The sequence below is a fragment of the Silurus meridionalis genome, chromosome 7 (assembly GCF_014805685.1).
Source record: "Silurus meridionalis isolate SWU-2019-XX chromosome 7, ASM1480568v1, whole genome shotgun sequence".
Lineage (NCBI taxonomy): Eukaryota > Metazoa > Chordata > Actinopteri > Siluriformes > Siluridae > Silurus > Silurus meridionalis.
The window spans coordinates 7,418,822-7,432,831 of NC_060890.1; the positions used below are offsets into that span (position 1 = coordinate 7,418,822).

At 40.9% G+C, this 14,010-nt stretch overlaps 1 protein-coding gene across 1 annotated transcript in view; it reads right to left on the bottom strand.

Moving 5' to 3' along the window:
- Positions 1 to 14,010, bottom strand: part of cabcoco1 (ciliary associated calcium binding coiled-coil 1) — a 46,639-nt gene that overhangs the window by 6,728 nt on the left and 25,901 nt on the right. The window contains exons 3-4 of the mRNA XM_046854421.1: positions 4,649 to 4,818; positions 2,756 to 2,903 (exon numbers count right to left, since the gene is read on the bottom strand). Coding sequence (XP_046710377.1) covers positions 2,756 to 2,903; positions 4,649 to 4,818 — 318 coding nt within the window. The remainder of the gene's footprint in view (positions 1 to 2,755; positions 2,904 to 4,648; positions 4,819 to 14,010) is intronic.

Consider the following 14,010-nt stretch of genomic DNA (forward strand, 5'->3'; position numbering starts at 1 on the left):
GTTTATATATCTTATGGAGCTTTCTGGGATCTTTTTTTTCAAATATAAGAAACATGCTAGCTGTCAGGTAGATCTTTGTAGTTAATGCTAACAATCCAGTAAGCTATCAATCTAATTAACCAGTTGCAGTTAGCAAACAGAAGAGGTTTTTTTATGGTTAAAACTACTTAGCTAGTTACATAACTAGCTTAAAGTCTAACAGACAGACAGATTGATAGTTTAACTGAATCAATATACACTTAATAAGCTAGTTTACATTTTGCCAACGCAGTTTAAACTTCACTGGATTTTTACTGTCTTTTTTACAGTGTATCACAAAACACAGATTTTTCCAAGTAGCCAAGCTAGCAAATAGCACTCTAAAACCGCTATTAGCCAAACCACCAGCAAGTAACAGAATGCCAACAAAGAGATGCTTTCTTGAAAATGTGGATTACTCCTGTCATAGCTGTAACCTATTTATAACATCGCCATTTGAGGCCACAATGTGTAAGATTCACAAGAACAAGATACACAGGCAACCTTTAAAGGAAACTTTGCCAGCAACTGCTGACAGTAGCTAATAAGAGTTGCTTTTAAAACTAGAGTAATCAGTGTTGGCACGCCTGCTGACTTCCTCCCAGATTCTGCAGAAAGCATCCTCCCCCTTCCTTCAATGCCATTTCCTCCATTCAATTCTCTTTAAATCCCTTTCCTCCAAAGCCCTAAAATTAAAAAAGGCCCCCACCAGCAACAACAGTGAAATAACATCATGATCCTGGAAATGGCTCAATTTCACATGCCTGATTCTTCATTCTTCATTCAACCTTGCCAGTGCTATACTGATTGACTGTAGGTTTATTAAGTGAGACAAATATCTGTATCAAAGATCCCCACAATCATAGACCATACTTTTTCTCATCTAGCTATACTTGTATGTTATGTACACTGAACTGAATCAGTTTGTAAGCAAAACCATAACAAATTACATGACAGCCCACAAATATCCAAGGTCAAATTGCTGTCTAACAGCTCCAGATGGCTGGGTTCAGGTTACTGTGCAATTGTTAATAACTGTTCATTTATGTCTGGCCATACAACTTCGAACATTGCTCAACATTAAATAAATAATGGAACGTATATATTTTTATAACAGGGTTATAATATAATAGCAGGAAATGATGGTGAATTAGGAAAACCTGTAAACCAACCAATCATGAGACAGCAGCAAAATGGCAAAAAAAATCATGTAGATACAGGTCAAGAGCTACATTTAATTAAATACATTTACATTTTTACATTTAATACATTTAATTAAAGTTGAGAATGAAGGAAAAATATGATCTTCTTGCCCGTGATATGGTTGCTGATAACAGATGGCCAGTTTTGAGTATTCCAGAAACAGAATAAGAGAATATGCGGTCTAGTCTGACACTCAAATGAGCAACAGTTGTGAGAAATGTATCTCAGACCACACAACATATTAAACCTTAATGCTCCAACAGCAGAAGACTACATGAACTGCTTCTGAGCACTGTAAACCAAATGTTGCTAACCAATAGGTTTATATCTACAGTATTTATTATAATATTGTAATAACTTTGCACTTTACTCCACACACTTTGACTTGAGTTGAAGTTTCACTCTGGTCAACAAATAAGAATCGGAGTCTATCATGCAAACAAAATCAACCAAACAGCACTTTCTTAATCTTTTTTTCTAAGACATGGAACCCCAATACAGTCTGTATTCTGTAGTCTGTGCTTTGATATATTGTATAGGATGACATGCTTCTCTGCTCAACATCGTTGCAAATAATAATTATTTGAGTTACTGTATTATTCTTGGGAGCTTGTACCAATCTCTCCATTTTCCTGTGCTGGTTTCTGTCAATACGATCTTTCCACAGACACATCTGTCACTCATTTAATGCTTTTTATATAATTTGTACAGAATGTTGTCAGGAGATGAGCAGTCTGAAATAATCAAACCAGACCTTCTTTACCAGGATCAAAGCCATGAAGGTTTGTCTTTATTCTGATGTTTGAGGTGAACATTTCCTGAAGCTCTTGGCCTGTATATGCATAATTCTATGCATTGCAATTCTATGCATTGTACTGCAGCACCATTATTGCCTAGATCAACATACAGGTGTACAGGTGTTCCTGAAAAAGTGGATGGTGAGTGTAATTCCAGTATATCATATAAGAAAGGTTGATGGGACTATTAAATGAAAGCCGGTTCTCTTACACTGCATCTATAATCAATCTATAGCTTGCTGCTGGCTATTTTATGAGTGACAGTGAAAGGATTAAGAGGCTAAAGAAATGATTTGATTAGACTGCACCACTAATGAGTGCTTTACACAAAGACCTGCAGATTTCAAATGCTCACAATTTGCTTGCTTAAAATGCTAAAGAATTTAAATCAGTGCAAATATAATTGCTTTGCTTGTGTTTCTCACTTCTCTTTTTTGATATATCTTTTTCCCACATCGGTGCAACTTGTTATGCACTGCAGAAGCCTACACTCTTCACAATCCATTGCTTTATGAATTATGCATAGTATTAATTATGGAGGATATAAAAAGGAATCCAATTTGCTTATTGCTAGTAGGCAAAGGAGTGAATATCTCACAGTGGTTATTAATGAGAAACAGAAAAAGAATGATCTCGTTTTTATTCATCCCACTAGCTCATAATTTTAAGATAATTACAGCATGTTGAGGTGAATGTTATATATAATAATGTGATATCAGTAGGGGAGAAATATTAACCTGCTCCTGAAGTAATCCGTAATGGATTTGATTTGATCCACATCAAACAGAGGATTAACAGTGGCGCTTGGCGACGGTGACGGCTGTCTAGTTGCGAGCAGCATTCTGGTGAACTTCTTAAAATTCTCTGCAAATTGCATTTGCTTGTCTGAAAATGACACATCCAGGGCTTGTTAGTGCTTGTCTGAAGATTATACTGTAAATATATCGCGTACATCAGCTCTAGCAGAAGCATCAATATTAACATCATAAAAAGGGTATTTCCTGCATTTTTCTGCATTTCTTTCTGCACATTACGATTTTACTGGGATAATGTGTTTTTCTCCAATTTAATGGGAAAGAAAGCAAAAGTATAAATAGTTCAGGAAAAAGCTTAACAACTGTTTTGATTTGTTTAGGCTGACCTTTCCCTCAAGCTTTTCTTGAACAGTCAGTCTTGTAAGTGTATCTAATACCAAATACATTTTTTTCTCCTCTGTCAACATTGTGGAATGGAAAAACATTTTAAATGTAAAAAAATCCTCATGAATATATTTGAGCCTGCACTGTTTGCTACAGTTGCGGGTTGCGAGTCTGAATAGCATGCTCTCTAAACATCCAATCAAAAGACATGAAAATGCTAACTGGACGCCAGCTTGGGGGCCTTGAAGTGACCATATTGCAGTCCGATTGGTTAAAGCAACAGCTTCAAGCAGCATAGATTTCAACCTACTAAGAACCCATACTGTTCATTTTTGCTGGCTATATAGCACTACTTGATCTCCAACCTGAACTTACACTCGGATGAGAGAAACAAAAATATAGTAAAGTCAGTGATTTTGATAGCATTTAGGCCAGAGGAGGTGCTGTTGGGCATCACACTATAAAACCCATACATGCTTTTTTGAGCCTTCCAAATTTCTTTTTTCATCCCACTCTTCCTGGAAGGATTTCAGTTATAAGTTCAGTTGTAGTTCTGGGAATTTGCCAGTTCAGCCAAGTCAGTATTTTAATTCATCTCAAAGTAGAGTTCAGCATGGTTGAGTAGGGTCAAAGCTCTGTAGAGGACACTTGAGATATTCCACTTTATTCTTTTAAAATTATTGTCTCTATGCACAGGGACATTGTCATGCTGGGAAAATGTCCGAACTATTAGTTCCAGTTAAAAAAAAAATGCATAAACCAATGGAACACTTTTGGGATGTGATACAGCATAAGAATAGCTTCATGAACGTGTGCCTATGTGATGTCTCAACATGGACCAGAATTTCACAGGATTTCCCCCAACACCTTGTGGAATCCTTGCTATGTAGAATCAGGGCTGTTTTAAGAGCAAATGGGAATACCCTTCCCAGTATGATTTTAGTGTTCCTAATAAAGACGTGGGTGAAAATTTAACGCTTCTGCCAAACATCTGCATATAACATTTTATGGTGCCATTAATTTCCAGAATCTCCGACTTGTTTACAAACTGTTTACAGTGTCCCTAAGCATTTCCTATCACATTTATTTGTTTATACTAATATACACGGTGTGGCCAAAAGTATGTGAACATGTTTTCTTTGCACCCATATGTGGGTCTTGCCAAATAGTTAAACACCCCTTCTGCACCATTATTATATTATTTTAATAAAAAAAATCCATACCAGAGCCCTGACCTCAACAGTACTAAAAACCTTTGGGATAAGTGACTGAACCCCTTGACCTCCTCAGCCCCAATATCAATGCCTGACAACGCCTATGGTATATAAAATATTTCCCAACTGCCTGGCTCCAAAATCTAGTAAAAAACCCAGCAGAATGTTATTATATTACCAAAAAGGAACTAAATCAGCAAGAACACATGGCTGTGATTGTCAGGGGTTGATAAAATTTTGATCACAAAGTGTATATTCTGTCCTACTACATATTTACCTTTGATGTTGTCAAGCAGCAGCTGTAAGAGGGCCATAATAAATGAAATTTGCTGGCATGTTAAAGCCATCTCCTTCGCCCACCAAAATCCTGCAACAAAATAATCCAACAGGAACGCCTCCTTTACACAAACTTGGTAGTTCTTCAAATCAAGTAAATCCACAAATTGCCTAAACAAGGAAGACAAGAAACACAAGGGGGGGCATTAAATTCAATTGCACACTTTGCAGTGTCAATATTGTACAGATCTGGGGGAGAAAAAAAAAGAGATCAGATAAACAGATGACTATTTATTCCTAAAATCCACATATTAAATCAACACAGAGATTTCAGAGTAAACCAAAATGTTACATTTAAAATAGAATCAAAATATAAGCAATGAAGAGTGGAATGAGCGATCCACTATGGATTTCGAATGAATATCTTAAGACTGGCTCAGTGCAAAATACCAGTAACACCACAGTTGTACAGACTGATCACTGTTGGAAATAAATGACCTTTTGTTCCATTCCTTTTTGACAGTGGAGATAAAAAAGAGAATGACACAAACAACCTATTGTGCCATTCGTTTCTAAAGCCGAGCTAAATAAGTCTCTTACTAAAAGAGCTCCCATAATTAAACAGCAATAAAGGAAGGGATGCTGTTTATTGTCCAGAATGACTATGAACTTATTCAGTGTTCTCTTTTCCACCACCACCAACACAAAGCCATCTAAAGAGCAGCTTTTGATAAGCTTGTTTTTTTGCATCTACAGCTTCAATTATGCCTTCCCAAATTTCAGCTGGAAAGAAGACTGCAGTGGTTACTACAGACTGGTTGCAATCATTAAAGACCCTCAGAAAGATGGACACAAGAGGTGGGGGCTCTGCCTCTGCATCCAGAACATTAACAAACCTTTCCTGTATATTTCTTTTTACTTAGCATTAAAAAGAATATGATCAGGGAAGTAAAAAATTATGTTGATTACTTTTGTCTCGATAATGCACCATCACATGACTGTCACGTCACATGACTGTAACTAATCTCTCACATATGTTTCATGTCACCCTTGATTAGCACATGTATATAAGACTCTCCTTGTACAGCACTCTTTGGCTCACGTTTGTCTTTTACATTTGTTATGATTCCCCTCCAAAAATATTCTGGTTATGTTTTGTTTTTTTTTTTGAGGTGGGTTTTTATTATTTTGTATTTTGCACTTTATGTAACTTGATCTGCACTTGCTTTCACTTCTTGCTTCATTACATGCCAATTATTTCTCACACTCCATTATCTGAATCTCGATGGCATTTTTTATATAGCGATACCATTTAAAAAATCATAAAACGTGACCATTTAAAAAAGTCATTTACAGCTGGCAGGATTTTAATTATTTATGTATTTATTTATGTATTTATTTATTTATGCCATCTTACATCACTACTGTAGTCTCTCGATTATGTAATATTATAAAAAATGCTTTACATTATGTTTACTGACTGTACACTAAATACATAAAATACAGATAATACACAAAGCATATACTAAATAGTTGAGCAACATTTAGAAAGATGCATATTGCGCACTTTTTTGACTATGCAGATATTTATGTGCGATAAATTTGTGTCACGGTGTCTTTCTTGCACAACATGGCATCAGGCTATTTCTTTGCCATTACCTTCCTGTCAAAAGCCATTGCAACAATAATATGCCTGTCTCATTCCTGGGACTATATGCACACACTCAGTCTGGCTGCTGTATGAATAGGCTACTTTTTTTCAGCGTTATGACACATTGTGTTTAGAAATTATGTGCTTCTGGCGTGTCTGCCATGTTCATTAGTGCCAGCAACCTTTCATTAGTGTCCTCAAACTTAACTTATATAAGGCTTTTAGATGAGTTACTGAAAATACACAAATCTGCACACGCTGGTGAAAACAATTATTTGGTCAGATGCGTTTTGGAAAAAGAAAAGCATGGTGATGGTAGCATCATGCTAGGGTTCTGCTTGTCTTCAGCTGTGACTAGGGTTTGATTAAAGATTAAGGAATTAATGAATAGAGCCCTTTCTTAGTCAGCTAAAGACAAAGAAAGATTTCATATTCCTGTATACAGTAATAATGACCTATAACACAAATCCAAGACGATAAAAAAAAGCTCAGGTCTAAATCTTATTGACGTTGGCAACATTTTTGCAAAGACGGATGAATGCCAATGGCAGCAAGTTGTGGCAAGCAAGAAATCGTTAGACTCCTATTCAAAGGGACAGAGCCAACAGTGTTAAATTTAAGATGTCTGCACACTTATGTACCAGGTTATGCTTTTCAAAGATTTCTTTAAGTTTCTTAAGTTTTATTAAGTATATTCAGTCCCACAGAAATTTGGTTTTGGTATATACTGTACATCGACCAGACATAACATTTGACATTATAACATTATAATCGGTGACGTGAATAACACTGATTATTTATTCATCATTCTTGTTAATACGTGGGATATATTTGGCAGCAACTGAACATTTTGCCCTCAATGTTAATATGTTAGAAGCAGGAAAAATGGGCAAGCTTAAGGATTTGAGCAAGTTTGACAAGGGTTAAACTGTGATGGCTAGATGACTGGGCATCTCCAAAACTGCAGCTCTAGTGGGATGTTCCCAGTCTGCAGTGGTCAGCATCTATTAAATGTTGTCTAAGAAAGGAACTGGCGACAGGGTCATGGGTGGCCAGGTTTATTGATGCACGTGGGGAGCAAATCCTGGCTCTTGCAGTTTAATCCAATAGAAAAGCTATGCCTGATCAGTGGCCATAAAGTTATGCCTGGCTGGAATTAAAAAAATAACTGAGGTAATGGTAAATCAACTAAGTATCAACAAAACAATCAGGGTGCAAGTCACCACTCGCCTTTGCCACTTCTATTTCTGCTTTTACAAAAAGTCTGCCAGAAATTTCACAATATCGATTTGCTAGGCAGAATTAAGTGAGAAAGATCTCATGCCAAGAATAAAGAACTTATTCCAGGAACTGAAACAGTCCACTAGCAACATATCAAGTATATCATCTTTTAGGTATGCTATCATTTAACCGAGCCATTATGGTTGCACAAGACAGTGCACTCTTAGTGCCGGTCCCAAGCCTGGATAAATGGGGAGGGTTGCGTTAGGAAGGGCATCCAGCGTAAAACATGCCAAATCGAACATGCAGATCACGAATAAGAATTTCATACCGGATCGGTCGAAGCCTGGGTCACCAACGACCACCACAGTTATCGTTAGCCAACAGGGTACCGATGGAAATTGGGCTACTGTTGGTCGAAGAAGGAGAAGGAGAGGAGGAAAACGTCTACAGAGACGGCGAGGAAAGGAGCAGTATAGGAGAGTGGAGGTTAGGATTGGTACCTTAAATGTTGGCACTATGACTGGTAAAGGGAGAGAGGCAGCTGATATGAAAGAAAGGTAGACATGTTGTATGTTCAGGAGACCAAGTGGAGACTAGGAACATTGGAGGTGGGTTTAAACTGTTATATCATGGTGTGGATGGAAAGAGAAATGGTGTAGGGGTGATTCTGAAGAAAGAGTACAGTAAGTGTGTAGTGGAGGTAAAGAGAGTTTCTGATAGGGTAATGAACGTGAAGCTGGAAGTTGAAGGGTTGATGATTAATGTCATCAGTGCTTATGCTCCACAAGTCGGCTGTGAGATGGAGAAGAAGGAAAAATTCTGGAGTGAATTAGATGAAGTGGTAGAAGGTGTACCTAGGAATGAACGATTGGTGATTGGGCCAGATTTCAATGGGCATGTAGGTGAAGTCAAGTCAAGTCAAGAAGCTTTTATTGTCATTTCAACCATATATAGCTGACGCAGCACATAGTGAAATGAAACATGGTTCCTCCAGAACCCTGATGCTACACACAACAATTATCACAGAAACAGTAAACACAGGGCTAAGGACTTTGGAGGTAAGTGTCTTTGCCACATAAGGTGCATGTGTGCAACCTGGTGCAAACAGTGCAAAGACAACACAAGACAGTTCAAGAAAACACAAGACAGTGCAAAGACAACACAGGACAAAACACAAAATAGCTCCGCCAGTAAACCTTTTGTGACAAGACAAAGTGAACAAAATTGAACAGTACAAAATGTAAACAAAAAATGTTGTGCAAAGAGCAATATAGCAGCATTTCAGAAAGGATGTGCAAAGAAAGCATTTAAAAAGTTTATGGTAATGAGGTGATGTAATGTTGTTGGTACTGAAGTCATGGGTGTGCGAAGTGAGTACGAGTGTGTGTTGAGTCTGGGTTGTACAGATCACAGTCACACAGTTTTGTGTGTGTGTGTGTGTGTGTGTGAGTTCAGTTTAGTTCAGTTCAGTTCATTTCTTTGTTGAGAAGCCTGATGGCTTGAGGAAAGAAGCTGTTACACAGTCTGGAAGTGGAGGCCCAAATGCTTCGGAACCGCTTTCCTGATGGTAGGAGAGTGAAAAGTGTGTGTGACAGGTGTGTGTGGTCATCCACAATGCTAAGAGAAACTCCGATGATCTTCTCAGCTGTTTTTACTATCCTCTGTAGGGTCTTGCAAACCAGGCAGCGATGCAGCTTCTCAAGATGCTCTCAATGGTCCCTCTGTAGAATGTGGTCAGGATGTGGGTAGGGAGGTGAGCTTTTCTCAGCCCTCTCAGGAAGTAGAGACGCTGCTGGGCTTTATTTGGTGATGGAGCTGGTGTTGAGTGACCAGGTGAGATTATCCACCAAGTGAACACCAATGAATTTGGTGCTTTTGACGATCTCCACGGAGGATCCATCAATGTTCAGTGGAGAATGGTCGCTCTGTGCTCTCCTGAAGTCAACAACTATCTCTTTAGTTTTGTCAACGTTCAGAGACAGCTTGTTTGCTCCACACCAGGCTGTTAACCGTTGCACCTCCTCTCTGTATGCTGACTCATAGTTCCTGCTGGTGAGACCCACCACGGTCGTGTCATCCGCAAACTTAATGATGTGATTCGAGCTGTGCATTGCTACACAGTTGTAAGTCAGCAGAGTGAACAGCAGTGGACTGAGCACACAGCCCTGGAGATGTTGTTTTCGATCCAGACTGACTGAGGTCTCCCAGTCAGGAAGTCCAGGATCCAGTTACAGAGAGAGGTGTTCAGGCCCAGTAGGTTCAGCTTCTCAATCAGGTGCTGAGAGATGATTGTGTTGAATGCTGAGCTGAAGTCTATGAACAGCATCTGGACAGCATCCAGACAGTCCTTGTTGTCCAGGTGGGTGAGGACCAGATGGAGGGTTGTGGAGATGGCATCGTCCGTGGACCGGTTTGGGCGATATGTAAACTGCATGGGGTCCAGTGGGGGTGAAAGCTGAGTCTTGATGTGCCTCATGACTAGCCTCTCGAAGCACTTCATCACGATGGGTGTGCGCACGACGGGACGATAGTCATTGAGGCAGGAGACAGTAGACTTCTTCGACACAGGAACGATGGTTGTCGTGTTGAGGCACGTGGGAACAATGGCGCTGCTCAGGGAGATGTTGAAGATGTCGGTGAAGACATCCGCTAGCTGTTGTGCACATTCTCTAAACACTCTGCCAGGAATGTTATCTGGTCCAGCAGACTTCCGTGGGTTAACGCTGCATAGAGTTTTCTTCACTTTAGCTGTGGTTAGACAGAGCATCTGGTTAGCGCATCTGGAAGGGAGGCATCACAGTCACAAGCAGGTGATGTTGTCTTGTAGTTCGTGATCGCCTGGATGCCCTGCCACATGTGCCAGGTGTCTCCGCTGTTCTGGAAGTGGCATTTCGCCTCTCTGATGGCATGGAACAGTTTGGCCCTTGCTGTCTTTAGGACCATCTTGTCCCCTGCTCTGAAGGCAGAGTCTCTTGTTTTTAGCAGCGCACACACCTTAGCGGTCATCCACGGCTTCTGGTTGGAGCGTGTAGTGATGGTCTTGGAGATGGTCACGTCAGCAATGCACTTGCCGATGTAGCTGGTCACTGTTGACGTGTATTCCTCCAAGTTGATAAAATCGCCGTTGGTTGCAGCTTCCCTGAACATGTCGCAGTCAGTGCATTTAAAGCAGTCCTGGAGAGCAGACATGGATCCTGCTGGCCAGGTTTTCACCTGCTTTTGAGCTGGTCTTAAACGCCTGCTGAGTGGTCTGTATGCTGGGATCAGCATTTTAGAGATGTGGTCTGAGTACCCAAGGTGGTGGTGGGATTTTTTTGTTTTTGTTTGTGTAAACAACATCCAGCGTGTTTTCTCCTCTGGTTGCAAAGTCCACACTCTGATGAAATTTAGGAAGCACAGTCCTGAGATTTGCATCGTTGAAAGGGTGTGTGTTTTGTAGTTCACTAATGGTCCCATAGAGTATGCTGAGCGCTTCCTTAGCATTAACGCTAGGTGGTATGTACAATCCGAGCACAATAGCGGTGGTGAATTCCCGGGGTAAATAAAAAGGTCTGCATCTCACAACCATAAACTCCAACAGCGATGAGCAGTAGGTGGAAACAAGCACAGAGTTCTTACACCATTCCGTGTTGATGTAAACACACAGACCGCCATCGCGAGTCTTACCGCACAGAGCTGCATTTCTGTCGGGATGAAACATGGCTAGCCCGTCCAGCTGAATGGCGGCATTCGGAAGTCTTTTGCTCAGCCACGTCTTAGTGAACACAAAGATGCAGCAGTGTCTGTTCTCATGCCGAGTAGCTTGTTGGAGTCCGATGTGGTCCAATTTATTGTCCAGGGAGCATACATTTGCCAGCAGTAGAGATGGTAGAGCAGGCCGGCTAGGGTTAGCTTTTAGACTAGCACTAGCCCCCACTTGCTTTCCGCGCTTCCACTTCCTCATGCAGCGCTTTTGATTCCCCTCCTCCATCTATCCGCCACAGGCAACGCCAAAGTCTGGAGGCCTGGTTTTTGAAGCACACGGAGGTCGTGTAGCTTCTGCCGGCAGATCATCATTTATTGTGTTATTGGGGTTGTTTCTGAGTTCTTTGAGTTTTTGGCAGTGGTACATAGGGACACCGGTTGCTCCGATGTCCATATGTTTCGTAAGGTGGGCTACAAATTGAAAGTAGCACCATTTTGGGGCTTGGAGCGGCCGCTGCGAGCTACTGCCGTGCCACCATGATTGGATTCATGATTTATGGTGCGGTCACAGGGAGAAGAGGTGGAGTTCAGGTACCTGAGGTCAACTGTGCAAAAGTAATGGAGAGTGTGTTAGATAAGTAAAGAAAACAGTTCAGGCAGGGTAAAGTGGGTGGAGAAGAGTGGCAGGAGTGATTTGTGATAGAAGGGTATCTGCAAGAGTAAAAGGAAAAGTTTATAGGACTGTGGTGAGACCTGCAATATTGTATGGTTTAGACAGTGGCATTGAGTAAAAGACAGGAGGTGCAGCTGGATGTAGCAGAGTTGAAGATGTTAAGGTTTTCGTTGGATTGACGTAGGATGGACAGGATTAGAAATTAGTTTATTAAAGGGACAGCGCATTTAGGACGTTTTGGAGACAAGGTGAGGGAGGCGAGATTGAGATGGGCAGAGGAGGGACGGTAGGTATGCAGGTAGTTGGTGTGACAGAGGCAGATGTAGAGGACAGGGGGTGTGGAGATGGACGATCCGCTGTGGCGACCCCTATTGGGAGAAGCCGAAAGAAGAAGAAGGTATGCTTTCGAATATCCCTCTGTCACTCTGACAAAAATCCAACTGTAATGAAAGACAGTTCTCGACCTTCTCCAAGCCCGAGAAAGCTCCATTAGTTGACAACAGTCCAGTTCTGGCATAAGAGAAGTGGACGTTCACAAACATTCTCTAGAATGCATGTATGCTGTAGCATTAAAATTTCCATTTACTGGAACTAAGAGCTTAAACCTCGTCCAGCATGCTAAGCAAGGTCATAATTATATGGTTTACCAAGGTTGCTGTGAAAGAATTGGAGTGCCCTGCAGATAGCCTTAACCTCAAATCTTTGGGATGAATTGTAACACTGACTGCACAGCAGCCCTCCAGTGCCCAACCTGGGTAAGGCTCTTCTACCTGAATGAGCATAATTCCTCAAGCTGCAGTTCACACAAGATCTAACAGAAAGGCTCTTATATAAGCGAAGAGGAAACTCCACTATAATACCATGCCTTCAGAGTGAGATGATCATAGACAAACATCTGGCCATTTAGCATTTACACAAATCAGGAATAACTTCTGTGACCACCCACCTATTATTTAGTGTGTCCCCCTTTTGCTGCCATAACAGTCCATTAGCAATTTGAGCTACAGGAGCTCATCTGTTGGATCGGACCGCTCGGACCAGCCTTCACTTCCGACGTGCATCAATGAGCTTTGGCCTGTCACCGGTCCACCACCCTTCCCTCCTTGGACCACTTAATAGATACTGACCACTGCAAACTGGGAACAGTCCACAAAATCTGCAGTTTTGGAGATGCTCTAACCAAGTCGTCTAGCATCACAATTTGAGCCTTGTGAAACTAACTCAAATACTTACAGTTAAGAAAATAAGTATTTGAACACCCTGCTATTTTGCAAGTTTTCCCACTTAGAAATCATGGAGGGGTCTGAAATTGTCATCGTAGGTGCATGTCCACTGTGAGAGACATAATCTAAAAAAAAAAATCCAGAAATCACAATATATGATTTTTAAACTATTTATTTGTATGATACAGCTGCAAATAAGTATTTGAACACCTGTCTATCAGATAGAATTCTGACCCTCAAAGACCTGTTAGTCTGCCTTTAAAATGTCCACCTCCACTACATTTATTATCCTAAATTAGATGCACCTGTTTGAGGTCGTTAGCTGCATAAAGACACCTGTCCACCCCATACAATCAGTAAGAATCCAACTACTAACATGGCCAAGACCAAAGAGCTGTCCAAAGACACTAGAGACAAAATTGTACACCTCCACAAGGCTGGAAAGGGCTACGGAGAAATTGCCAAGCAGCTTGGTGAAAAAAGGTCCACTGTTGGAGCAATCATTAGAAAATGAAAGAAGCTAAACATGACTGTCAATCTCCCTCGGACTGGGGCTCCATGCAAGATCTCGTGGGGTCTCAATGATCCTAAGGAAGGTGAGAAATCAGCCCAGAACTACACGGGAGGAGCTGGTCAATGACCTGAAAAGAGCTGGGACCACCGTTTCCAAGGTTACTGTTGGTAATACACTAAGACGTCATGGTTTGAAATCATGCATGGCACGGAAGGTTCCCCTGCTTAAACCAGCACATATCCAGGCACGTCTTAAGTTTGCCAATGACCATTTGGATGGTCCAGAGGAGTCATGGGAGAAAGTCATGTGGTCAGATGAGACCAAAATAGAACTTTTGGGTCATAATTGCACTAAACGTGTTTGGAGGAAGAAGAATGATGAGTACCATCCCAAG